The following is a 27,599-nucleotide window of genomic DNA, read 5'->3' on the forward strand; positions in this document are numbered from 1 at the left end:
GGGGGACTTTAATAACTAGCAGGGTCTTGTATTTAGGTAGCCATATTCCTTTTGTTGGTTGTTATTCTATGTTTAGTTGCCTGTTCCCACTAGTCATATTCCTTGGAGAGTTTGTGGGTTGTTATTCTATGTTTAGTTGCCTGTTCCCACTAGTCATATTCCTTGGAGAGTTTGTGGGTTGTTATTCTATGTTTAGTTGCCTGTTCCCACTAGTCATATTCCTTGGAGAGTTTGTTGGTTGTTATTCTATGTTTAGTTGCCTGTTCCCACTAGTCATATTCCTTGGAGAGTTTGTGGGTTGTTATTCTATGTTTAGTTGCCTGTTCCCACTAGTCATATTCCTTGGAGAGTTTGTGGGTTGTTATTCTATGTTTAGTTGCCTGTTCCCACTAGTCATATTCCTTGGAGAGTTTGTGGGTTGTTATTCTATGTTTAGTTGCCTGTTCCCACTAGTCATATTCCTTGGAGAGTTTGTGGGTTGTTATTCTATGTTTAGTTGCCTGTTCCCACTAGTCATATTCCTTGGAGAGTTTGTGGGTTGTTATTCTATGTTTAGTTGCCTGTTCCCACTAGTCATATTGCTTCACAGTTCGTTTTGTTGTTTAGTTTAGTTCTGTTCAGTGTTCTCTCTTTAATTAAAGAGTTATGTTCCCTTACGACACTGCGCCTTGGTCGCCTCTTTATGACGACCGGTCTCCTCCTTACGACGAAATGCCTCTGTGAAGGATCTATGATGGGAGGCAGTCTGTTCTGTGTACCATGTAGGTGTATATATAGTGGTTAAAGCCAGGTGTGTTTCTCCTCTGTGAAGGATCTATGATGGGAGGCAGTCTGTTCTGTGTACCATGTAGGTGTATATATAGTGGTTAAAGCCAGGTGTGTTTCTCCTCTGTGAAGGATCTATGATGGGAGGCAGCCTGTTCTGTGTACCATGGACAAAAGCATGATCAAGACCGTCCTGATTAAAGAGTGTCACAACATCTTCACCAACCGCAGAGTGAGACAAACACACACACACATGCATACGCACACACATGCGCGCACACACGCAAACACACACACACACACACACAATAACCCTACATTTATTGCTGATATTATTAATACATTATTTGTGGCATCATTTCAAAGTAGTGTGAATATTATGTAAATAGAATGAGCATTATTAAATCATATATTTGTTAAAACTATCCTCCATGTTTTAGGACGTCTGTCTGAATGGTGATCTGTTTGATAATTAATACAACTGTCCTCCATGTTTTAGGACGTCTGTCTGAATGGTGATCTGTTTGATAATTAATACAACAGTCCTCCATGTTTTAGGACGTCTGTCTGAATGGTGATCTGTTTGATAATTAATACAACAGTCCTCCATGTTTTAGGACGTCTGTCTGAATGGTGATCTGTTTGATAATTAATACAACAGTCCTCCATGTTTTAGGACGTCTGTCTGAATGGTGATCTGTTTGATAATTAATACAACTGTCCTCCATGTTTTAGGACGTCTGTCTGAATGGGGATCTGTTTGATAATTAATACAACTATCCTCCATGTTTTAGGACGTCTGTCTGAATGGTGAGCTGTTTGATAATTAATACAACTGTCCTCCATGTTTTAGGACGTCTGTCTGAATGGTGATCTGTTTGATAATTAATACAACTGTTCTCCATGTTTTAGGACGTCTGTCTGAATGGTGATCTGTTTGATAATTAATACAACTGTCCTCCATGTTTTAGGACGTCTGTCTGAATGGTGATCTGTTTGATAATTAATACAACTGTTCTCCATGTTTTAGGACGTCTGTCTGAATGGTGATCTGTTTGATAATTAATACAACTGTCCTCCATGTTTTAGGACGTCTGTCTGAATGGTGATCTGTTTGATAATTAATACAACTGTCCTCCATGTTTTAGGACGTCTGTCTGAATGGTGATCTGTTTGATAATTAATACCACTGTCCTCCATGTTTTAGGACGTCTGTCTGAATGGGGATCTGTTTGATAATTAATACCACTGTTCTCCATGTTTTAGAACTTTGCGTTTCTGAACGGTGAGATGTTTGACGCGGTGTCCGTTGCCGAGGACGATGCATGGAGACGGATCCGCAGTGTCCTCTCACCTTCCTTTACCTCTGGACGACTAAAAGAGGTAGAACCATCCCTCCATCTCTCCCTTTCTATGTTTTATCAACTTGTTATGAACTCATTATAACTTGTTGTAAACTCATTATAACTTTTTATAAACTCTTTAAAAACTAATTTTAGCTTGTTATAAACTCTTTATAAACTCTATAGCTTGTTATAATTCTTCATTAACTTATTATAGCTTGTTATAAACTCTTTATAAACTCTATAGCTTGTTATAATTCTTCATTAACTTATTATAGCTTGTTATAAACTCTATATAAACTCATTATAGCTTGTTATAAACTCAGAACATGTTATAAACTCTTCAACTCATTATAGCTTGTTATAAACTCATTATAGCTTGTTATAAACGCTATATACACTCATTATAGCTTGTTATAAACACATCATAGCTTGTTATAAACTCATAACTTGTTATAAACTCTTCAGCTCATTAAAGCTTGTTATAAATTCTATATAAACTCATTGTAGCTTGTTATAAACTTCATCACATCACATTGCCAAATACATTTAAACTCAGTTTTTCACAATTCTTGACATTTAATCTGAGCAAAATTTCCCTCTCTTGGGTCAGTTAGGATCACCACTTAATTTTAACAGACCATTAACATGGTTTATAACAGACTGTTAACATGGTTTATAACAGACCATTAACATGGTTTATAACAGACCATTAACATGGTTTATAACAGACCATTAACATTAAAGTAGTGAAATTTTGTTTTATTTTATTATTTTTATTTTTTATTTCACCTTTATTTAACCAGGTAGGCTAGTTGAGAACAAGTTCTCATTTGCAACTGCGACCTGGCCAAGATAAAGCATAGCAGTGTGAGCAGACAACAAAGAGTTACACATGGAGTAAACAATTAACAAGTCAATAACACAGTAGAAAACAAAGGGGGGAGTCTATATACAATGTGTGCAAAAGGCATGAGGAGGTAGGCAAATAATTACAATTTTGCAGATTAACACTGGAGTGATGAATGATCAGATGGTCATGTACAGGTAGAGATATTGGTGTGCAAAAGAGCAGAAAAGTTAATAAATAAAAACAGTATGGGGATGAGGTAGGTGAAAAAGGGTGGGCTATTTACCAATAGACTATGTACAGCTGCAGCGATCGGTTAGCTGCTCAGATAGCTGATGTTTGAAGTTGGTGAGGGAGATTAGAGTCTCCAACTTCAACGATATTTGCAATTCGTTCCAGTCACAGGCAGCAGAGTACTGGAACGAAAGGCGGCCAAATGAGGTGTTGGCTTTAGGGATGATCAGTGAGATACACCTGCTGGAGCACGTGCTACGGATGGGTGTTGCCATCGTGACCAGTGAGCTGAGATAAGGCGGAGCTTTACCTAGCATGGACTTGTAGATGACCTGGAGCCAGTGGGTCTGGCGACGAATATGTAGCGAGGGCCAGCCGACTAGAGCAGACAAGTCGCAGTGGTGGGTGGTATAAGGTGCTTTAGTGACAAAACGGATGGCACTGTGATAGACTGCATCCAGTTTGCTGAGTAGAGTGTTGGAAGCCATTTTGTAGATGACATCGCCGAAGTCGAGGATCGGTAGGATAGTCAGTTTTACTAGGGTAAGCTTGGCGGCGTGAGTGAAGGAGGCTTTGTTGCGGAATAGAAAGCCGACTCTTGATTTGATTTTCGATTGGAGATGTTTGATATGAGTCTGGAAGGAGAGTTTGCAGTCTAGCCAGACACCTAGGTACTTATAGACGTCCACATATTCTAGGTCGGAACCATCCAGGGTGGTGATGCTAGTCGGGCATGCGGGTGCAGGCAGCGACCGGTTGAAAAGCATGCATTTGGTTTTACTAGCGTTTAAGAGCAGTTGGAGGCCACGGAAGGAGTGTTGTATGGCATTGAAGCTTGTTTGGAGGTTAGATAGCACAGTGTCCAAAGACGGGCCGAAAGTATATAGAATGGTGTCGCCTGCGTAGAGGTGGATCAGGGAATCGCCCGCAGCAAGAGCAACATCATTGATATACACAGAGAAAAGAGTCGGCCCGAGAATTGAACCCTGTGGCACCCCCATAGAGACAGCCAGAGGACCGGACAGCATGCCCTCCGATTTGACACACTGAATTCTGTCTGCAAAGTAATTGGTGAACCAGGCAAGGCAGTCATCCGAAAAACCGAGGCTCCTGAGTCTGCCGATAAGAATATGGTGATTGACAGAGTCGAAAGCCTTGGCAAGGTCGATGAAGACCTTAATAATAATTGTAGAGAGAATGATTTATTTCAGCTTTATTTCTTTCATCACATTCCCAGTGGGTCAGAAGTTTACATACACTCAATTAGTATTTGGTAGCATTGCCTTTAAATGGTTTAACTTGGGTCAAATATTGTGGGTAGCGTTCCACAAGCTTTCCACAATAAGTTGGGTGAATTTTGGCCCATTCCTCCTGACAGAGCTGGTGTAACTGAGTCGTAGTTTGTAGGCCTCTTTGTCCGCATCCCCACAACATGATGCTGCCACCCCGTGTTTCACGGTGGGATGATGTTCTTCGGCTTGCAAGACATTATGGCCAAACAGTTCTATTTTTGTTTCATCAGACCAGAGGACATTTCTGTACGATCTTTGTCCCCATGTGCAGTGGCAAACCGTAGTCTGGCTTTTATATAGCAGTTTTGTCGCAGTGGCTTCTTCCTTGCTGAGTGGCCTTTCAGGTTAGGTCGATATAGGACTCGTTTTACCGTGGGATGTAGATACTTTTGTACCTGTTTCCTCCAGCATCTTCACAAGGTCCTTTGCTGTTGTTCTGGAATTGATTTGCTCTTTTTGCACCAAGTACGTTCATCTCTAGGAAACAGAACGAGTCTCCTTCCTGAGCGGTAAGACGGCTGCTATTGTTTGTACAGATGAACGTGGTACCTTCAGACATTTGGAAATTCCTAGGACATTGCCTCAGGACTACCTGGCCTGATGACTCCTTGCTGTCTCCAGTACACCTGGCCGTGCTGCTGCTCCAGATTCAACTGTTCTGCCTGCGGCTATGGAATCCTGACTTGTTCACCGGACGTGCTACCTGTCCCAGACCTGCTGTTTTCAACTCTCTAGAGACAGCAGGAGCGGTAGAGACACTCTGAATGATCGGCTAAGAAAAGCCAACTGACATTTACTCCTGAGGTGCTGACCTGTTGCACCCTCGACAACCACTGTGATTATTATTATTTGACCCTGCTGGTCATCTATGAACATTTGAACATCTTGGCCATGTTCTGTTATAATCTCCATCCGGCACAGCCAGAAGAGGACTGGCCACCCCACATAGCCTGGTTCCTCTCTAGGTTTCTTCCTAGGTTTTGGCCTTTCTAGGGAGTTTCTCCTAGCCACCGTGCTTCTACACCTGCATTGCTTGCTGTTTGGGGTTTTAGGCTGGGATTCTGTACAGCACTTTGAGATATCAGCTGATGTAAGAAGGGCTTTATAAATACATTTGATTTGATTTTGATTTGCTCCCAAGGATGAACCAGACTTGTGGAGGTCTACAATGTTTTTTCCTGAGGTCTTGGCTGATTTATTTAGATTTTCCCCATGATGTCAAGCAAAGAGGCACTGAGTTTGAAGGTAGGCCTTGAAATTCATCCACAGATACAACTCCAGTTGACTCAAATGATGTCAATTAGCCTATCAGAAGATTCTAAAGCCATAACGTAATTTTCTGGAATTTTCAAAGCTGTTTAAAGGTACAGTCAACTTACTGTATGTGAACTTCTGACCCACTGGAATTGTGATACAGTGAATTATAAGTGAAATAATCTGTCTGTAAACAATTGTTGGAACAATTACTTGTGTCATGCACAAAGTAGACTTTCAACCAGAGTCAGCTTGCAGGCGCCCGGCCCTGTCACAAGGAGTTGCTAGAGTATGATAAGCCAAGGTCCTGGACGGCGCTAGGCCAATTATGTGCCATCCTATGGGGTTCACGGTCACGATCGGTTGTGACACAGCCTGGGATCGAACACCAGGCGGTGCAGTGTTTTCACCGCTGCACCACCCAGGACCCCACATCTTATTCATTCTAATGACATGATTGAATCATAATATAGGACTTAGATGCAGATCACTGCTCTTCACGAAGATTTAATGGTTGTTGTTCATACAAATAACTTACCGGTTTCTCTCTGTTATTTGTCCTGGGAAAGGGCGTACATCTGGGTAACTGGGTTATTGCCATTCAACCCTAATCATTAGGCAGCACTCTGCTAATCTCTCTCTCTCTCTCTCTCTCTCTCTCTCTCTCTCTCTCTCTCTCTCTCTCTCTCTCTCTCTGTCTCTCTCTGTCTCTCTGTCTCTCTGTCTCTCTGTTTCTCTGTCTCTCGATCTCTCTCTCTTCTAGATGTTTGGTATCATGAAGCAGCACTCTGCTAACCTGCTGAATGGAATGAAGAAGCAGGCAGATAAAGACCAGACCATCGAAGTGAAGGAGTGAGTCCTGATTCCTAACCTCTGGCTATTCACCATTGAGCCGCCAACAGATCCATAGCACTCACGTTGGTAACCATGAAGTGCTTTGAAAGGCTGGTCGTGAACATCAACACCATCATCTCGGAAACACTACACCCACTCCAATTCACATACCGCCCCAACTGATCCACAGATGATGCAATCTCGATTGCACTCCACACTGCCCTTTCCCACCTGGACAAAAGGAACACCTATGTGAGAATGCTGTTCATTGACTACTGCTCAGCGTTCAACACCATAGTGCCCACAAAGCTCATCACTAAGCTAAGAACCCTGGGACTAAACACCTCCCTCTCCAACTGGATCCTGGACTTCCTGATGGGCCCAGGTCTGCCACGCTGATCCTCAACACGGGGGCCCCGCATGGGTTTGTGCTTAGACCTACCCTGTACTCCCTGTTCACCCACGACTGCATGGCCAGGCACGACTCCAACACCATCATTAAGTTTGCTGATGACACAACAGTGGTAGGCCTGAACACTGACAACGATGAGACAGCCAATAGGGAGTAAGTCAGAGACCTGGCAGTGCGGTGCCAAGACAACAACCTCTCCCTCAATGTTTGCAAGACAAAGTAGCTGATCGTGGACTACAGGAAAAGGAGGACCGAACACGCCCCCATTCACATCGACGGGACTGTAGTGAAGCGGGTTGAGAGCTTTAAGTTCCTTGGCGTCAACATCACCAACAAACTAACATCGACCAAACACACCAAGACAGTTGTGAGGAGGGCACGGCGACACCTTTTTTTTACCTCAGGAGATTGAAAAGATTCGGCAATGGTCCCCAGATCCTCAAAAGGTTCTACAGCTGCACCATCGAGAGCATCCTGACCGGTTGCATCACCGCCTGGTATGGCAACTGCTCGTTATCTGACAGTAAAGAGCTACTGAGGGTAGTGTGTACGGCCCAGTACATCACTGGGGCCAAACTTCCTGCCATTCAGGACCTATATACTAGGCGGTGTCATACAGGACCTATATACTCGGCGGTGTCATCCAGGACCTATATACTAGGCGGTGTCAGAGGAAGACTCCAAAAATAGTCAAAGACTCCAGTCCTCCCAAGTGGTCCAATGGTCTAAAGCATCACAGTGCTAGCTGTGCCACTAGAGATCCTGGTTTGAGTCCAATGGTCTAAAGCATCACAGTGCTAGCTGTGCCACTAGAGATCCTGGTTTGAGTCCAATGGTCTAAAGCATCACAGTGCTAGCTGTGCCACTAGAGATCCTGGTTCGAGTCCAATGGTCTAAAGCACCGCAGTGCTAGCTGTGCCACTAGAGATTGCGGTTCGAGTCCAATGGTCTAAAGCATCACAGTGCTAGCTGTGCCACTAGAGATCCTGGTTCGAGTCCAATGGTCTAAAGCACTGCAGTGCTAGCTGTGCCACTAGAGATCCTGGTTCGAGTCCAATGGTCTAAAGCATCACAGTGCTAGCTGTGCCACTAGAGATCCTGGTTCGAGTCCAATGGTCTAAAGCATCACAGTGCTAGCTGTGCCACTAGAGATCCTGGTTCGAGTCCAATGGTCTAAAGCATCACAGTGCTAGCTGTGCCACTAGAGATCCTGGTTCGAGTCCAATGGTCTAAAGCACTGCAGTGCTAGCTGTGCCACTAGAGATCCTGGTTCGAGGCCAATGGTCTAAAGCATCACAGTACTAGCTGTGCCACTAGAGATCCTGGTTCGAGGCCAGGCTCTGTCGCAGCCATAAGACTGCTGAACAATTAATCAATTGGCCACCCAAACTGTTTATGTATTTTTTTGCTTTAGTTTATTTAGTAAATATTTTCTTAACTCTGTTTCTTGAATTGCTTTCTCAGTTAAGGGCTTGTAAGTAAGCATTTCACTTCATAGCAACCTGTCGTATTCGGCGCATGTGACAAATACATTTAATTTGATTTAGTTGTGGTGAGTACTGGTGTGGTGAGTAGTTGTGTGGTGAGCAGTTGTGTGGTCAGTAGTTGTGGTCAGTAGTTGTGTGGTCAGTAGTTGTGCGGTCAGTAGTTGTGGTCAGTAGTTGTGTGGTCAGTGGGTGTGGTCAGTAGTTGTGTGGTCAGTGGGTGTGGTCAGTAGTTGTGTGGTCAGTGGTTGTGGTCAGTGGTTGTTGCCAGTAGCTGTGTGGTCAGTAGTTGTGTGGTCAGTAGTTGTGTGGTTGTGGTCAGTAGATGTGTGGTTGTGGTCAGTAGGTGTGTTGTCAGTAGTTGTGGTTAGTAGTTGTGTGGTCAGTAGTTGTGTGGTTGTGGTCAGTAGATGTGTGGTTGTGGTCAGTAGGTGTGTTGTCAGTAGTTGTGGTTAGTAGTTGTGTGGTCAGTAGTTGTGTGGTCAGTAGTTGGTGGTCAGAAGTTGTGTGTTTATGGTCAGTAGTTGTGTGGTTGTGGTCAGTATTTGTGGTCAGTAGGTGTGTGGTTGTGGTCAGTATTTGTGGTCAGTAGGTGTGTGGTTGTGGTCACTAGGTGTGTTGTCAGTAGTTGTGGTTAGTAGTTGTGTGGTCAATAGTTGTGTGGCCAGTAGTTGTGTGGTCAGTAGTTGTGTGTTTGTGGTCAGTAGTTGTGTGGTTGTGGTCAGTATTTGTGGTCAGTAGGTGTGGTCATTATGTGTGTGGTTAGTAGGTTAACTGCCTTGTTCAGGGGCAAAACAACATATTATTACCTTGTAATCTTGGGGATTCGATCTAGCAACCTTTCAATTCCTGGCCCAATGCTCTAACCACTAGGCTACCTGCCGCCGCGGTGTGGTCAGTAGTTGTGGTCAGTAGTTGTGTGGTCAGTGGTTGGTGGTCAGAAGTTGTGTGGTTGTGGTCAGTATTTGTGGTCATTATGTGTGGTCATTATGTGTGTGGTCAGTAGGTGTGGTCATTATGTGTGTGGTTAGTAGGTGTGGCCAGTAGATGTGGTCAGTAGTTGGTGGTGACTAGTTGCGGTCTCTAGTTGTGGTCACTAGTTGTGTGGTCAGTAGGTGTGTAATTGTGGTTGTGTTGCAGGTTCTTTGGGCCCTACAGTATGGACGTGGTCACCAGCACAGCTTTCAGTGTGGACATTGACTCTCTGAACAACCCTTCAGACCCCTTCGTCTCCAACGTCAAGAAAATGACCAAGTTTGACATGTTCAACCCACTGTTGCTCCTATTCGGTGAGACCACACACACAGACACACGGACACAAAGTTGAACTTTTTAATCATATGCAGTTGTACACCATTCTATAAAACGTTCCTCTCCTATTCTCTCCTATTCTCCTCTCCTATTCTCTCCTATTCTCCTCTCCTCTCCTCTCCTATTCTCCTCTCCTCTTCACTTCTCCTGTCCTCTCCTCCTCTCCCCTCCCTTTCTCCTCTCCCATCCTCTCCTCTTCTCCTCTCCTGTCCTCTCCTCTTCTCTCCTCTCCTCTTCTCCTCTCCTGTCCTCTCCTCTTCTCCTCTCCCTTTATCCTCTCCCGTCCTCTTCTCCTCTCCTGTCCTCTTCTCTTCTCCTCTCCCCTCCTCCTCTCATACTCCTCTCCTCTCCTTCTCCAGTTTTGTTTCCCTTCATAGGTCCTATCTTGGAGAAGATGAAGTTTTCTTTCTTCCCGTCTGCGGTGACAGACTTCTTTTACGCCTCGCTGGCTAAGATCAAATCTGGACGTGACACTGGGAACTCAACTGTAAACTTGTTTTATATTTGTATATGATTGTTATATTGATATTTTCATCTGTATATTTGTATTTGTATTGGAACATTCTGTATTTATTTATTATATTGTATTTACTTATTATATAACTTTGGTCTTGGTTGTGATTGGACCAGATCCATTAGAATCTGATTGTCTTGGTTGTGATTGGACCAGATCCATTAGAATCTGATTGTGTTGGTTGTGATTGGACCAGATCCATTAGAATCTGATTGCCTTGGTTGTGATTGGACCAGATCCATTAGAATCTGATTGTCTTGGTTGTGATTGGACCAGATCCATTAGAATCTGATTGTCTTGGTTGTGATTGGACCAGATCCATTAGAATCTGATTGTCTTGGTTGTGATTGGACCAGATCCATTAGAATCTGATGTTCTTGGTTGTGATTGGACCAGATCCATTAGAATCTGATGGTCTTGGTTGTGATTGGACCAGATCCATTAGAATCTGATGGCCTTGGTTGTGATTGGACCATATCCATTAGAATCTGATTGTCTTGGTTGTGATTGGACCAGATCCATTAGAATCTGATGGTCTTGGTTGTGATTGGACCAGATCCATTAGAATCTGATGGTCTTGGTTGTGATTGGACCAGATCCATTAGAATCTGATGGTCTTGTTTGTGATTGGACCAGATCAGTTAGAATCTGATGGTCTTGGTTGTGATTGGACCAGATCAGTTAGAATCTGATTGTGTTTTGCATGTTTTTGTATTTAGTATTTTATTAAGATCCCCATGGGGAGGCAGGTAGCCTAGTAGTTAGAGTGTTGGACTAGAAACCGAAAGGTTGCAAGATCGAGTCCCTGAGCTGACAAGGTAAAAATCTGTCCTTTTCCACCTGAACAAGGCAGTTAACCCACTGTTCCCTGGTAGGCCGTCATTGAAAATTTGAATTTGGTCTGACAATTAGCTGTTGCAAAAGCAGCAGCTACTCTTCCTGGGGTCCACATGAAACAACACATACATTATGAGGCAAGGACAGAACTACATACATTTTAAAAAGGCACACGTAGTCTACATATCAATGCATACACACAAACTGTCTAGGTCAAATAGGGGAGAGGTGTTGCTTTATCTGCTTTTTGAAACCAGGTTTGCTGTTTATTTGAGCAATATGAGATGGAAGGAAGTTCCATTCAACAAGGGCCCTATATAATACTGTACATTTTCTTGAAATTTGTTCTGGATTTGGGGTTTGATGAAAAGACCCCTGGTGGCATGTCTGGTGGGACAAGTGTGTGTGTCAGAGCTGTGTGTAAGTTGACTATGCAAACAATTTGGGATTTTTAACACATTGTTTCTTATCAAAAGTGATGCAGTCAGTCTCTCCTCAACTCTTAGCCAAGAGAGACTGGCAGCATAGTATTTATATCAGCCCTCTGATTACAATGAAGAGCAAAACGTGCCTCTCTGTTCTGGGCCAGCTGCAGCTTAACTAGGTGTTTCCTTGCAGCACTGGACCACAGATTAGACAAAACTAGAACCTGCAGAACTTGCTTTTTGCATCTTTTATTTAACCAGGTAAACTAGTTGAGAACAAGTTCAAACGGCAAACTGGCCAAGATAAAGCAAAGCAGTGCGACACAAAAAACAACACAGAGTTACATATTGAATAAACAAGTGTACAGTCAATAACACAATAGAAAAAGAGAATGTCTATATACATTGTGTGCAAATGGTGTGAGGAGGTAAGGCAATAAATAGGCCACAGTAGCGAAGTAATTACAATTTAGCAGATTAACACTGGAGTGATAGATGAGCAGATGAACATGTGCAGGTAGTGATATTGGTGTGCAAAAGAGCAGAAAGGTAAATAAAAATAAAAACAATATGGGGATGAGGTAGGTAGATTGGGTGGGTGGGCGATTTACAGATGGACTATGTACAGCTGCAGCGATCGGTTAGCTGCTCAGATTGCTGATGTTTAAAGTTAGTGAGGAAAATGTAAGTCTCCAGCTTCAGCGATTTTTGCAATTCGTTCCAGTCACTGGCAGCAGAGAACTGGAAGGAAAGGCGGCCAAAGTTGGTGTTGAATTTGGGGATGACGAGAGAGAAAAACCTGCTGGAGCGCGTGCTACGAGTGGGTGTTGTTATCGTGACCAGTGAGCTGAGATAAGGCGGAGCTTTACCTTAGCATAGAATTACAGATAACCTGGAACCAGTGGGTCTGGCGATGAATATGTAGAGAGGGCCAGCCTACTAGAGCATACAGGTCGCAGTGGTGGGTGGTATAAGGGGCTATGGTAACAAAACGGATGGCACTGTGATAGACTACATCCAATTAGCTGAATAGAGTATTGGAAGCTATTTTGTAGATGGCATCGCCGAAGTCGAGGATCGGTAAGATAATCAGTTTGACGAGGGTAAGTTGGCGGCGTGAATGAAGGAGGCTTTTTTGCTGAAATAGGAAGCTGATTCTAGATTTGATTTTGGATTGGAGATGTTTGATTTGAGTCTGGAAGGAGAGTTTACAGTCTAGCCAGACACCTTGGTAGTTGTCCAAGTATTCTAGGTCAGAACCGTCCAGAGTAGTGATGCTAGTGCGGGCAGCGAATGGTTGAAAAGCATGCATTTGGTTTTACTAGCATTTAAGAGCAGTTGGAGGCCAAGGAAGGAGTGTTGTATGGCATTGAAGCTCATTTGGAGGTTAGTTAACACAGTGTCCAATGAAGGGCCAGATGTATACAGAATGGTGTCGTCTGCATAGAGGTGGATCAGGGAATAACCCGCAGCAAGAGCGACATCATTGATATATACAGAGAAAAGAGTTGACCAAAGAATTGAACCCTGTGGTACCACCATAGAGACTACCAGAGGAAAGGACAACAGGCCCTCCGATTTGACACACTGAACTCTGTCTGCGAAGTAGTCGGTGAACCAACTATCTGTTGGTTGTGATTGGACCAGATCCAGTAGAATCTGTTTGTGTTGGCTGTGATTGGACATATTTGACCTAAATTCATTCTGCTCGCAGAGTCGGGTGGATTTCTTACAACTGATGATCGACTCTCAGAAAGGCAACGACACGAAGACAGGAGGGGAACCGACTAAAGGTACCTTCCGAACAAACACCTGTTAACTATTGTTCCAAACACACACCTGTAAACTACTGTTACAAACACACACCTGTAAACTACTGTTACAAACACACACCTGTAAACTAATGTTAAGAACACACACCTGTAACTACTGTTACACACACCTGGAAAGACAGGACAATACAGTGGCCTAGAAATTTTTCATGTACGAGACTGAGAGCGCGCCTTTCTTGTTTACCTTTTATATTGACGACGTTATTGTCCGGTTGAAATATTATAGATTATTTAGGCTAAAAACAACCTGAGGATTGATTTTAAACATTGTTTGACATGTTCGTACGAACTTTACGGATACTATTTGGATTTTTTGTCTGCCTGTTGTGACTGCGTTTGAGCCTGTGGATTACTGAACAAAACGCGCAAACAAAACTGAGGTTTTTGGATATAAAGAGAGACTTTATCGAACAAAACAAACATTTATTGGGTAAAAGAATGTCTTCTGAGTGCAACCATATGAAGATCATCAAAGGTAAGTGATTTATTTTATCTCTATTTCTGACTTGTGTAACTCTTCTACTTGGCTGGTTACTGTTTGTTATGATTTGTCAGCTGGGCGCTCTTCTCAGATAATTGCGTGGTTGGATTAACAAGAAGGTCATCCTTAAACCTATGTATAACACTTGTATGTTTTATGAATTTTTATATTGGGTATTTCTGTTTTTGAATTTGGCGCTCTGCAATTTCACTGGACGTTGGCCAGGTGGGACGCTAGCGTCCCACGTACCCTAGTGGGGTTTTAAACTACTGACACAAACACACACCTGTTACAAACACACACCTGTTACAAACACACACCTGTTACAACCACACACCTGTTACAAACACAGGCCCACAAGCTGGGATATGCATAACATTGGTAGATTTGGATAAAAAAAACACTCTAAAGTTTCTATAACTGTTAAAATAATGTCTGTGAGTATTGAAACTGAACTGAAATGGTAACCCTGAGGATGAACCAACCCCCCCTCCCCCCCTCAAACAAATACTGCCTACCACTATTTTCAAGGACTGTCACTTTTATTATAAGGCGAAATCCTCCCAGATTGCAGTCCCTAGGACTTCCACTAGATGTCAACAGTCTTTAGAAAGAGTTTCAGGCAGTTTTTTTGTCATTTGGCTAGATGAGGTAACAGTAGTAGTGGGTTCCGTTTTGGCTGTAGTGTTACCATGCGCATGGACGAGAGCGCGTTCTTTCTGTCTTTCTCCGGTAAAGACAATAACGATTCTCCGTCTTAAAATGTATCATTTCTTTTACGTATTAGGGTACCTAAAGTTGGATTATAAACGTTGTTTGACTTGTTTAGATACGTTTATTAGTAATGTTTGGGATTCATTTTGTGTGCATTTTGAAGGAGGGAAACTGGGTGGATTATTGAATGAAGCGCGTCAGCTAAACTGAGTTTTTATGGATATAAAGAAGAACTTTATCGAACAAAAGGACCATTTGTGATGTAACCGGGACCTTTTGGAGTGCCAACAGAAGAAGATCATCAAAGGTAAGGCATTTTTGTGTTGTAACAGGTGTGTGTTTGTAGCTGTAGTTTATGTGTGTGTTTGTAACAGGTGTGTGTTTTTCATGCATTTGTCCTCATATGGTGTGCTTTCGCCGTAAAGCCTTTTTGAAATCTGACACGGCGGCTGGATTAAAAAGAAGTTCAGCTTTATTTTGATGACATATATTTTAATGAATGTTAAATATTTAAAATACTGTAGTTTGAATTTCGCGCTCTGGAATTTCACAGGATGTTGTCGAGGTGCCCCGCTAGCGGCACGTCTATGTTACAAACACACACCTGTTACAACACACACCTGTAATCTACTGTTACGAACACACACCTATAAACTACTGTAACAAATACACACCTGTTGCAAACTATTCCCTCCTCTCTGCTCCCTCTCTCCCTCCACAGGACTGACTGATCATGAGATCTTGTCTCAGGCCATGATCTTCATCTTCGCCGGCTACGAGACCAGCAGCAGTACTATGAGTTTCCTGGCCTATAACCTGGCAACAAATCCCCACACCATGACCAAACTGCAGGAGGAGATTGATACTGTGTTCCCCAACAAGGTAACCCCCACACCATGACCAAACTGCAGGAGGAGGTAGATACTGTGTTCTCCAACAAGGTAACCCCCACACCATGACCAAACTGCAGGAGGAGATACAGTGCCTCTTGAACTTTGCGACCTTTTGCCACATTTCAGGCTTCAAACATAAAGATATAAAACTGTATTTTTTTGTGAAGAATCAACAACAAGTGGGACACAATCATGAAGTGGAACAACATTTATTGGATATTTCAAACTTTTTAACAAATCAAAAACTGAAAAATTGGGCGTGCAAAATTATTCAGCCCCCTTAAGTTGTAGCGCCACCTTTTGCTGCGATTACAGCTGTAAGTCGCTTGGGGTATGTCTCTATCAGTTTTGCACATCGAGAGACTGAAATGTTTTCCCATTCCTCCTTGCAAAACAGCTCGAGCTCAGTGAGGTTGGATGGAGAGCATTTGTGAACAGCAGTTTTCAGTTCTTTCCACAGATTCTCGATTGGATTCAGGTCTGGACTTTGACATGGCCATTCTAACACCTGGATATGTTTATTTTTGAACCATTCCATTGTAGATTTTGCTTTATGTTTTGGATCATTGTCTTGTTGGAAGACAAATCTCCGTCCCAGTCTCAGGTCTTTTGCAGACTCCATCAGGTTTTCTTCCAGAATGGTCCTGTATTTGGCTCCATCCATCTTCCCATCAATTTAAACCATCTTCCCTGTCCCTGCTGAAGAAAAGCAGGCCCAAACCATGATGCTGCCACCACCATGTTTGACAGTGGGGATGGTGTGTTCAGGGTGATGAGCTGTGTTGCTTTTACGCCAAACATAACGTTTTGCATTGTTGCCAAAAAGTTCAATTTTGGTTTCATCTGACCAGAGCACCTTCTTCCACATGTTTGGTGTGTCTCCCAGGTGGCTTGTGGCAAACTTTAAACAACACTTTTTATGGATATCTTTAAGAAATGGCTTTCTTCTTGCCACTCTTCCATAAAGGCCAGATTTGTGCAATATACGACTGATTGTTGTCCTATGGACAGAGTCTCCCACCTCAGCTGTAGATCTCTGCAGATCTCTGCAGTTCATCCAGAGTGATCATGGGCCTCTTGGTTTCATCTCTGATCAGTCTTCTCCTTGTATGAGCTGAAAGTTTAGAGGGACGGCCAGGTCTTGGTAGATTTGCAGTGGTCTGATACTCCTTCCATTTCAATATTATCGCTTGCACAGTGCTCCTTGGGATGTTTAAAGCTTGGGAAATCTTTTTGTATCCAAATCCGGCTTTAAACTTCTTCACAACAGTATCTCGGACCTGCCTGGTGTGTTCCTTGTTCTTCATGATGCTCTCTGCGCTTTTAACGGACCTCTGAGACTATCACAGTGCAGGTGCATTTATACAGAGACTTGATTACACACAGGTGGATTGTATTTATCATCATTAGTCATTTAGGTCAACATTGGATCATTCAGAGATCCTCACTGAACTTCTGGAGAGAGTTTGCTGCACTGAAAGTAAAGGGGCTGAATAATTTTGCACGCCCAATTTTTCAGTTTTAGATTTGTTAAAAAAGGTTGAAATATCCAATAAATGTTGTTCCACTTCATGATTGTGTCCTCCCTTGTTGTTGATTCTTCACAAAAAAATACAGTTTTATATCTTTATGTTTGAAGCCTGAAATGTGGCAAAAGGTGGCAAAGTTAAAGGGGGCCGAATACTTTCGCAAGGCACTGTAGATAGTGTGGGTGCCAAATGTGGTGAGGTACTGATGTGTATGTATTTCCGGTGTCAGATGGGGTGAGGTACTGATGTGTGTGTAACGATGGTGCAGGCTCCAATCCAGTACGAAGCTCTGATGCAGATGGACTATTTGGACTGTGTGTTGAATGAGTCTCTGAGACTGTACCCCGTCATGCTGCGACTGGAGAGGGTCGCCAAGAAGATGGTGGAGATCAATGGCATCGTCATCCCCAAAGACTGCATTGTCCTGGTTCCCACGTGGACCCTCCACCGTGACCCAGAGATCTGGTCCGACCCTGAGGAGTTCATGCCAGAGAGGTACTGGACCGCAACGTAACCACATTCCAACCACAACACAACTTTATTATTAATACAACCACAGTACAACAATAACACAACCACAAATGAACTACAATACAATGTGTAATGTGTCTGCCCTCCCCCTGTCCAGGTTCAGTAAGGAGAACAAGGAGTCTATTGATCCGTACACGTACATGCCATTTGGGGCGGGGCCCAGGAACTGTATCGGGATGCGCTTCGCCCTGATGATGATCAAACTGGCCATGGTCGAGATCCTCCAGAGTTTCACTTTCTCCGTCTGCGACGAGACCGAGGTGAGAGGCTCACCTGAGCAGACAGAATATGACATCAACAAACATCAGTATCTGTTTCAGCATGGTCCCCACCTGTTTTAACATGGTCACCACCTGTTTTAGCATGGTCACCACCTGTTTAACATGGTCACCGCCTGTTTTAACATGGACCTGTTTTAACATGGTCACCACCTGTTTTAACATGGTCAGCACCTGTTTTAAGTGGACCTGTTTTAACGTGGACCTGTTTTAACATGGACCTGTTTTAACAAGGGCCTGTTTTAACATGGTCACCACCTGTTTTAACGTGGTCACCACCTGTTTTAACGTGGTCACCACCTGCTTGAACATGGTCAGCACCTGTTTTAACATGGTCAGCACCTGTTTTGACATGGACCTGTTTTAACATGGACCTGTTTTAACATGGACCTGTTTTAACATGGTCACCACCTGTTTTAACATGGTCCCCAGCTGTTTTAACATGGTCACCACCTGTTTTAACATGGTCACCACCTGCTTTAACATGGACCTGTTTTAACATGGACCTGTTTTAACGTGGTCACCACCTGTTTTAACATGGTCACCACCTGTTTTAACATGGTCACCACCTGTTTTAACATGGTCACCACCTGTTTTAACATGGCAACCACCTGTTTTAACATGGACCTGTTTTAACATGGTCACCACCTGTTTTAAAATGGACCTATTTTAACATGGTCACCACCTGTTTTAAAATGGACCTGTTTTAACATGGTCAACACCTGTTTTAATATGGACCTGTTTTAACATGGACCTGTTTAAACATGGTCACCACCTTTTTTAACATGGTCACCACCTGTTTTAACCTGTTTTAACATGATCACCACCTGTTTTAACATGGTCACCACCTGTTTTAACCTGTTTTAACATGATCACCACCTGTTTTAACATGGTCACCACCTTTTTCAACATGGACCTGTTTTACATGGTCACCACCTGTTTAACATGGTCACCACCTGTTTTAACCTGGTCAGCATCTGTTTTAACATGGTCACCGCCTGTTTTAACATGGTCACTACCTGTTTTAACATGGTCACCGCCCGTTTTAACATGGTCACCACCTGTTTTAGCATGGCTCTGTTTTAACATGGTCACCGCCCGTTTTAGCATGGTCACCACCTGTTTTAACATGGTCAGCATCTGTTTTAACATGGTCACCACCTGTTTTAACATGGTCAGCATCTGTTTTAACATGGTCACCACCTGTTTTAACATGGTCAGCATCTGTTTTAACATGGTCACCACCTGTTTTAAAATGGACCTGTTTTAACATGGTCACCACCTGTTTTAACATGGTCACCACCTGTTTTTACATGGTCACCACCTGTTTTAAAATGGACCTGTTTTAACATGGTCAACACCTGTTTTAATGTGGACCTGTTTTAACATGGACCTGTTTTAACATGGTCACCACCTTTTTTAACATGGTCACCACCTGTTTTAACCTGTTTTAACATGATCACCACCTGTTTTAACATGGTCACCACCTGTTTTAACCTGTTTTAACATGGTCACCACCTTTTTCAACATGGGCCTGTTTTACATGGTCACCACCTGTTTCAACATGGTCATCGCCTGTTTTACATGGTCACCACCGGTGTTAACATGGTCACCACCTGTTTTAACATGGTCACCAACTGTTTTAACATGGTCACCACCTGCTTTAACATGGACCTGTTTTAACATGGACCTGTTTTAACATGGTCACCACCTGTTTTAACGTGGTCACCACCTGTTTTACCATGGTCACCAACTGTTTTAACATGGTCACCACCTGTTTTAACATGGTCACCACCTGTTTTAAAATGGACCTGTTTTAACATGGTCACCTCCTGTTTAACATGGTCACCTCCTGTTTTAACATGGACCTGTTTTAACATGGACCTGTTTTAACGTGGTCACCACCTGTTTTAACATGGTCACCACCTGTTTTAACATGGTCACCACCTGTTTTAACATGGTCCCCAGCTGTTTTAACATGGTCACCACCTGTTTTAACATGGTCACCACCTGCTTTAACATGGACCTGTTTTAACATGGACCTGTTTTAACGTGGTCACCACCTGTTTTAACATGGTCACCACCTGTTTTAACATGGTCACCACCTGTTTTAACATGGTCACCACCTGTTTTAACATGGTCACCACCTGTTTTAACACGGACCTGTTTTAACATGGTCACCACCTGTTTTAAAATGGACCTGTTTTAACATGGTCACCACCTGTTTTAACATGGACCTGTTTTAACATGGACCTGTTTTAACATGGACCTGTTTTAACATGGTCAGCACCTTTTTTAACATGGTCACCACCTGTTTTAACCTGTTTTAACATGATCACCACCTGTTTTAACATGGTCACCACCTGTTTTAACCTGTTTTAACATGATCACCACCTGTTTTAACATGGTCACCACCTTTTCCAACATGGACCTGTTTTACATGGTCACCACCTGTTTCAACATGGTCATCGCCTGTTTTACATGGTCACCACCGGTGTTAACATGGTCACCACCTGTTTTAACATGGTCACCAACTGTTTTAACATGGTCACCACCTGCTTTAACATGGACCTGTTTTAACATGGACCTGTTTTAACATGGTCACCACCTGTTTTAACGTGGTCACCACCTGTTTTAACATGGTCACCAACTGTTTGAACGTGGTCACCGCCTGTTTTAACATGGACCTGTTTTAACATGGTCACCACCTGGTTTAAAATTGACCTGTTTTAACATGGACACCTCCTGTTTAACATGGTCACCTCCTGTTTTAACATGGTCACCACCTGTTTTAACATGGTCACCACCTGTTTAACATGGTCACCACCTGTTTTAACCTGGTCAGCATCTGTTTTAACATGGTCACCGCCTGTTTTAACATGGTCACTACCTGTTTTAACATGGTCAGCATCTGTTTTAACATGGTCAGCATCTGTTTTAACATGGTCAGCATCTGTTTTAACATGGTCACTACCTGTTTTAACATGGGCCTGTTTTAACATGGTCACCACCTGTTTTAACATGGTCACCACCTATTTAACATGGTCAGCACCTGGATTTACATGGTCTATTATTCTCTATAAATCCTGTTGGAAATGTACAACCAGGGTTATGTTCTGTTCTGTTTTTCTCTATAGATCCCATTGGAGATGGACAAGCAGGGTTTGCTGATGCCCAAACGACCAATCAAACTGAGGCTGGAGTCCCGTAGCAACACCCTTAGCAATACCACCGCCACCTCTCTGACAAGTCCAACAGCATGACCGAATGCAGTAGCACCCTACCCTGTTGTACCCCCTCTCTCTCTCTCTCTCTCTCTCTCTCTCCCCACACACAAAAGGGCTTTACTACAGACAGAAATACTTCTCCGCACGCCCCCTCTCCCCACTAATGATCCTGAGCTGGTGTGGTTACATGTGGTCTGCCGTTGTGAGGCCGGTTGGACGTGCTGCCAAATTTTCTATCTATCTATCTATCTATCTATCAGCTACTGAATATTCAGTTCTTTTCCTGACCCTGCTATAGGCTACTGAATATTCAGGCTGGGATTCAATAGGGTACTTAATATAATATGATAATAAGAACTGCATTCATGATAAATGTTGCATATGTCAGTTCAATCGGAAATTACCTTTAAAATGGCACATAGCTGACAAAGCGCTGGGATTGAATCCTGGTCTCAGTCTCATGCTTGGTTTGAGTAGGACTCAGAAACCCATTTCCACCAGATAAAAGAGAGATAGTAATACTATGGATGCATTAGAGGTACATGTCTTGTTAAAGTTATTCACCAGGAGGTATTAAATCCATGGCATGATGTCTTGTCTGGATCCTGCACACTACTGGCTGGTGGCTGGAATTCTCCTAGAATGTAGAACTCTAGCTGGTGTTCTCTAGAACTGTACTCTCATTCTGTTCCTCTGGGTGTTCTGCTGTCCAGTCATTCCAAAATAGAATCTTTACTGTCTGTTGAGATGATCCCTGCAGCTGCTTGGTTTTAACTTTAATCATCACAAACCAATAAAATCATCACACTAATGAACAAGGTCGTCTGTGTATTCATTAACATTCATAAGACAAAACTTAAGACACAAACACAAACAAATATACATGAGAACAATCAATATAGATTGATTTGTGTTATTTATCAAGACATACTGTATTTATAATTTCATTCAGCTAGGCCTAATTGTAGTGTTACGACTTGGTCATCCACAATCGTCTCTTTTCAGATCCCAATACCGCCCCTGTGTGGCCGTTGGATGTAAATACACAGCCCAGGTCCCATTACAAACTATTAATCCACTTTCCACATTTTACAGCTCTTGTACATTCTGCATTTATAAACACAGTGTAGAGAATAGAGCAAAGTTCACATAGAGCTACTATCTACCATTACTGCATCGTGAGGTGATTTCCTCCCAGTTCACATAGAGCTACTATCTACCATTACTGCATAGTGAGGTGATTTCCTCCCAGTTCACATAGAGCTACTATCTACCATTACTGCATCGTGAGGTGATTTCCTCCCAGTTCACATAGAGCTACTATCTACCATTACTGCATCGTGAGGTGATTTCCTCCCAGTTCACATAGAGCTACTATCTACCATTACTGCATCGTGAGGTGATTTCCTCCCAGTTCACATAGAGCTACTATCTACCATTACTGCATAGTGAGGTGATTTCCTCCCAGTTCACATAGAGCTACTATCTACCAATACTGCATCGTGAGGTGATTTCCTCCCAGTTCACATAGAGCTACTATCTACCATTACTGCATAGTGAGGTGATTTCCTCCCAGTTCACATAGAGCTACTAACTACCATTACTGCATAGTGAGGTGATTTCCTCCCAGTTCACATAGAGCTACTATCTACCATTACTGCATCGTGAGGTGATTTCCTACCAGTTCACATAGAGCTAGTAACTACCATTACTGCATAGTGAGGTGATTTCCTCCCAGTTCACATAGAGCTAGTAACTACCATTACTGCATAGTGAGGTGATTTCCTCCCAGTTCACATAGAGCTACTATCTACCATTACTGCATCGTGAGATGATTTCCTCCCAGTTCACATAGAGCTACTATCTACCATTACTGCATCGTGAGGTGATTTCCTCCCAGTTCACATAGAGCTACTATCTACCATTACTGCATCGTGAGGTGATTTCCTCCCAGTTCACATAGAGCTACTATCTACCATTACTGCATAGTGAGGTGATTTCCTCCCAGTTCACATAGAGCTACTATCTACCATTACTGCATCGTGAGGTGATTTCCTCCCAGTTCACATAGAGCTACTATCTACCATTACTGCATCGTGAGGTGATTTCCTCCCAGTTCACATAGAGCTACTATCTACCATTACTGCATAGTGAGGTGATTTCCTCCCAGTTCACATAGAGCTACTATCTACCATTACTGCATCGTGAGGTGATTTCCTCCCAGTTCACATAGAGCTACTATCTACCATTAATGCATCGTGAGGTGATTTCCTCCCAGTTCACATAGAGCTACTATCTACCATTACTGCATCGTGAGGTGATTTCCTCCCAGTTCACATAGAGCTACTAACTACCATTACTGCATAGTGAGGTGATTTCCTCCCAGTTCACATAGAGCTACTATCTACCAATACTGCATCGTGAGGTGATTTCCTCCCAGTTCACATAGAGCTACTATCTACCATTACTGCATAGTGAGGTGATTTCCTCCCAGTTCACATAGAGCTACTAACTACCATTACTGCATATGAGGTGATTTCCTCCCAGTTCACATAGAGCTACTATCTACCATTACTGCATCGTGAGGTGATTTCCTACCAGTTCACATAGAGCTAGTAACTACCATTACTGCATAGTGAGGTGATTTCCTCCCAGTTCACATAGAGCTAGTAACTACCATTACTGCATAGTGAGGTGATTTCCTCCCAGTTCACATAGAGCTACTATCTACCATTACTGCATCGTAAGGTGATTTCCTCCCAGTTCACATAGAGCTACTATCTACCATTACTGCATCGTGAGGTGATTTCCTCCCAGTTCACATAGAGCTACTATCTACCATTACTGCATCGTGAGGTGATTTCCTCCCAGTTCACATAGAGCTACTATCTACCATTACTGCATAGTGAGGTGATTTCCTCCCAGTTCACATAGAGCTACTATCTACCATTACTGCATCGTGAGGTGATTTCCTCCCAGTTCACATAGAGCTACTATCTACCATTACTGCATCGTGAGGTGATTTCCTCCCAGTTCACATAGAGCTACTATCTACCATTACTGCATCGTGAGGTGATTTCCTCCCAGTTCACATAGAGCTACTATCTACCATTACTGCATAGTGAGGTGATTTCCTCCCAGTTCACATAGAGCTACTATCTACCAATACTGCATCGTGAGGTGATTTCCTCCCAGTTCACATAGAGCTACTATCTACCATTACTGCATAGTGAGGTGATTTCCTCCCAGTTCACATAGAGCTACTAACTACCATTACTGCATAGTGAGGTGATTTCCTCCCAGTTCACATAGAGCTACTATCTACCATTACTGCATCGTGAGGTGATTTCCTACCAGTTCACATAGAGCTAGTAACTACCATTACTGCATAGTGAGGTGATTTCCTCCCAGTTCACATAGAGCTAGTAACTACCATTACTGCATAGTGAGGTGATTTCCTCCCAGTTCACATAGAGCTACTATCTACCATTACTGCATCGTGAGATGATTTCCTCCCAGTTCACATAGAGCTACTATCTACCATTACTGCATCGTGAGGTGATTTCCTCCCAGTTCACATAGAGCTACTATCTACCATTACTGCATCGTGAGGTGATTTCCTCCCAGTTCACATAGAGCTACTATCTACCATTACTGCATAGTGAGGTGATTTCCTCCCAGTTCACATAGAGCTACTATCTACCATTACTGCATCGTGAGGTGATTTCCTCCCAGTTCACATAGAGCTACTATCTACCATTACTGCATCGTGAGGTGATTTCCTCCCAGTTCACATAGAGCTACTATCTACCATTACTGCATAGTGAGGTGATTTCCTCCCAGTTCACATAGAGCTACTATCTACCATTACTGCATCGTGAGGTGATTTCCTCCCAGTTCACATAGAGCTACTATCTACCATTAATGCATCGTGAGGTGATTTCCTCCCAGTTCACATAGAGCTACTATCTACCATTACTGCATCGTGAGGTGATTTCCTCCCAGTTCACATAGAGCTACTAACTACCATTACTGCATAGTGAGGTGATTTCCTCCCAGTTCACATAGAGCTACTATCTACCAATACTGCATCGTGAGGTGATTTCCTCCCAGTTCACATAGAGCTACTATCTACCATTACTGCATAGTGAGGTGATTTCCTCCCAGTTCACATAGAGCTACTAACTACCATTACTGCATATGAGGTGATTTCCTCCCAGTTCACATAGAGCTACTATCTACCATTACTGCATCGTGAGGTGATTTCCTACCAGTTCACATAGAGCTAGTAACTACCATTACTGCATAGTGAGGTGATTTCCTCCCAGTTCACATAGAGCTAGTAACTACCATTACTGCATAGTGAGGTGATTTCCTCCCAGTTCACATAGAGCTACTATCTACCATTACTGCATCGTGAGGTGATTTCCTCCCAGTTCACATAGAGCTACTATCTACCATTACTGCATCGTGAGGTGATTTCCTCCCAGTTCACATAGAGCTACTATCTACCATTACTGCATCGTGAGGTGATTTCCTCCCAGTTCACATAGAGCTACTATCTACCATTACTGCATAGTGAGGTGATTTCCTCCCAGTTCACATAGAGCTACTATCTACCATTACTGCATCGTGAGGTGATTTCCTCCCAGTTCACATAGAGCTACTATCTACCATTACTGCATCGTGAGGTGATTTCCTCCCAGTTCACATAGAGCTACTATCTACCATTACTGCATAGTGAGGTGATTTCCTCCCAGTTCACATAGAGCTACTATCTACCATTACTGCATCGTGAGGTGATTTCCTCCCAGTTCACATAGAGCTACTATCTACCATTACTGCATAGTGAGGTGATTTCCTCCCAGTTCACATAGAGCTACTATCTACCATTACTGCATCGTGAGGTGATTTCCTCCCAGTTCACATAGAGCTACTATCTACCATTACTGCATAGTGAGGTGATTTCCTCCCAGTTCACATAGAGCTACTAACTACCATTACTGCATCGTGAGGTGATTTCCTCCCAGTTCACATAGAGCTACTGTCTACCATTACTGCATCGTGAGGTGATTTCCTCCCAGTTCACATAGAGCTACTATCTACCATTACTGCATCGTGAGGTGATTTCCTCCCAGTTCACATAGAGCTACTATCTACCATTACTGCATAGTGAGGTGATTTCCTCCCAGTTCACATAGAGCTACTATCTACCATTACTGCATCGTGAGGTGATTTCCTCCCAGTTCACATAGAGCTACTATCTACCATTACTGCATAGTGAGGTGATTTCCTCCCAGTTCACATAGAGCTACTATCTACCATTACTGCATCGTGAGGTGATTTCCTCCCAGTTCACATAGAGCTACTATCTACCATTACTGCATAGTGAGGTGATTTCCTCCCAGTTCACATAGAGCTACTAACTACCATTACTGCATCGTGAGGTGATTTCCTCCCAGTTCACATAGAGCTACTGTCTACCATTACTGCATCGTGAGGTGATTTCCTCCCAGTTCACATAGAGCTACTATCTACCATTACTGCATCGTGAGGTGATTTCCTCCCAGTTCACATAGAGCTACTATCTACCATTACTGCATAGTGAGGTGATTTCCTCCCAGTTCACATAGAGCTACTATCTACCATTACTGCATCGTGAGGTGATTTCCTCCCAGTTCACATAGAGCTACTATCTACCATTACTGCATAGTGAGGTGATTTCCTCCCAGTTCACATAGAGCTACTATCTACCATTACTGCATCGTGAGGTGATTTCCTCCCAGTTCACATAGAGCTACTATCTACCATTACTGCATAGTGAGGTGATTTCCTCCCAGTTCACATAGAGCTACTAACTACCATTACTGCATCATGAGGTGATTTCCTCCCAGTTCACATAGAGCTACTGTCTACCATTACTGCATCGTGAGGTGATTTCCTCCCAGTTCACATAGAGCTACTATCTACCATTACTGCATAGTGAGGTGATTTCCTCCCAGTTCACATAGAGCTACTATCTACCATTACTGCATAGTGAGGTGATTTCCTCCCAGTTCACATAGAGCTACTATCTACCATTACTGCATCGTGAGGTGATTTCCTCCCAGTTCACATAGAGCTACTATCTACCATTACTGCATAGTGAGGTGATTTCCTCCCAGTTCACATAGAGCTACTATCTACCATTACTGCATAGTGAGGTGATTTCCTCCCAGTTCACATAGAGCTACTATCTACCATTACTGCATACTGAGGTGATTTCCTCCCAGTTCACATAGAGCTACTATCTACCATTACTGCATCGTGAGGTGATTTCCTCCCAGTTCACATAGAGCTACTAACTACCATTACTGCATCGTGAGGTGATTTCCTCCCAGTTCACATAGAGCTACTGTCTACCATTACTGCATCGTGAGGTGATTTCCTCCCAGTTCACATAGAGCTACTATCTACCATTACTGCATCGTGAGGTGATTTCCTCCCAGTTCACATAGAGCTACTATCTACCATTACTGCATAGTGAGGTGATTTCCTCCCAGTTCACATAGAGCTACTA

General features: G+C 43.1%; 1 protein-coding gene across 1 annotated transcript; it reads left to right on the forward strand.

The window, feature by feature from the left end:
- The first annotated feature begins 866 nt into the window (after positions 1-866).
- On the forward strand, positions 867-21,855 carry LOC109879569 (cytochrome P450 3A27). Its single transcript, XM_031819319.1, has 10 exons — positions 867-997; positions 2,032-2,148; positions 6,502-6,590; positions 9,609-9,757; positions 10,139-10,266; positions 13,270-13,348; positions 15,304-15,464; positions 17,273-17,499; positions 17,633-17,795; positions 20,951-21,855. The coding sequence occupies exons 1-10, from the start codon at positions 932-934 to the stop codon at positions 21,074-21,076; spliced, it is 1,305 nt and encodes a 434-aa protein (XP_031675179.1). The 5' UTR covers positions 867-931; the 3' UTR covers positions 21,077-21,855.
- Positions 21,856-27,599: the final 5,744 nt, after the last annotated feature.

This window comes from Oncorhynchus kisutch, unplaced genomic scaffold (genome assembly GCF_002021735.2).
Source record: "Oncorhynchus kisutch isolate 150728-3 unplaced genomic scaffold, Okis_V2 scaffold2040, whole genome shotgun sequence".
NCBI classification, from domain to species: Eukaryota; Metazoa; Chordata; class Actinopteri; order Salmoniformes; family Salmonidae; genus Oncorhynchus; species Oncorhynchus kisutch.

Excerpts from the sequence above, each read along its gene's own strand:
- LOC109879569 (XM_031819319.1), top strand. The coding sequence starts at position 932 with ATGGACAAAAGCATGATCAAGACCGTCCTGATTAAAGAGTGTCACAAC. Across the intron at positions 15,465-17,272 it reads ATACTGTGTTCCCCAACAAG|GCTCCAATCCAGTACGAAGC; the intron begins GTAACCCCCACA and ends ACGATGGTGCAG. Across the intron at positions 17,500-17,632 it reads GAGGAGTTCATGCCAGAGAG|GTTCAGTAAGGAGAACAAGG; the intron begins GTACTGGACCGC and ends CCCCCTGTCCAG.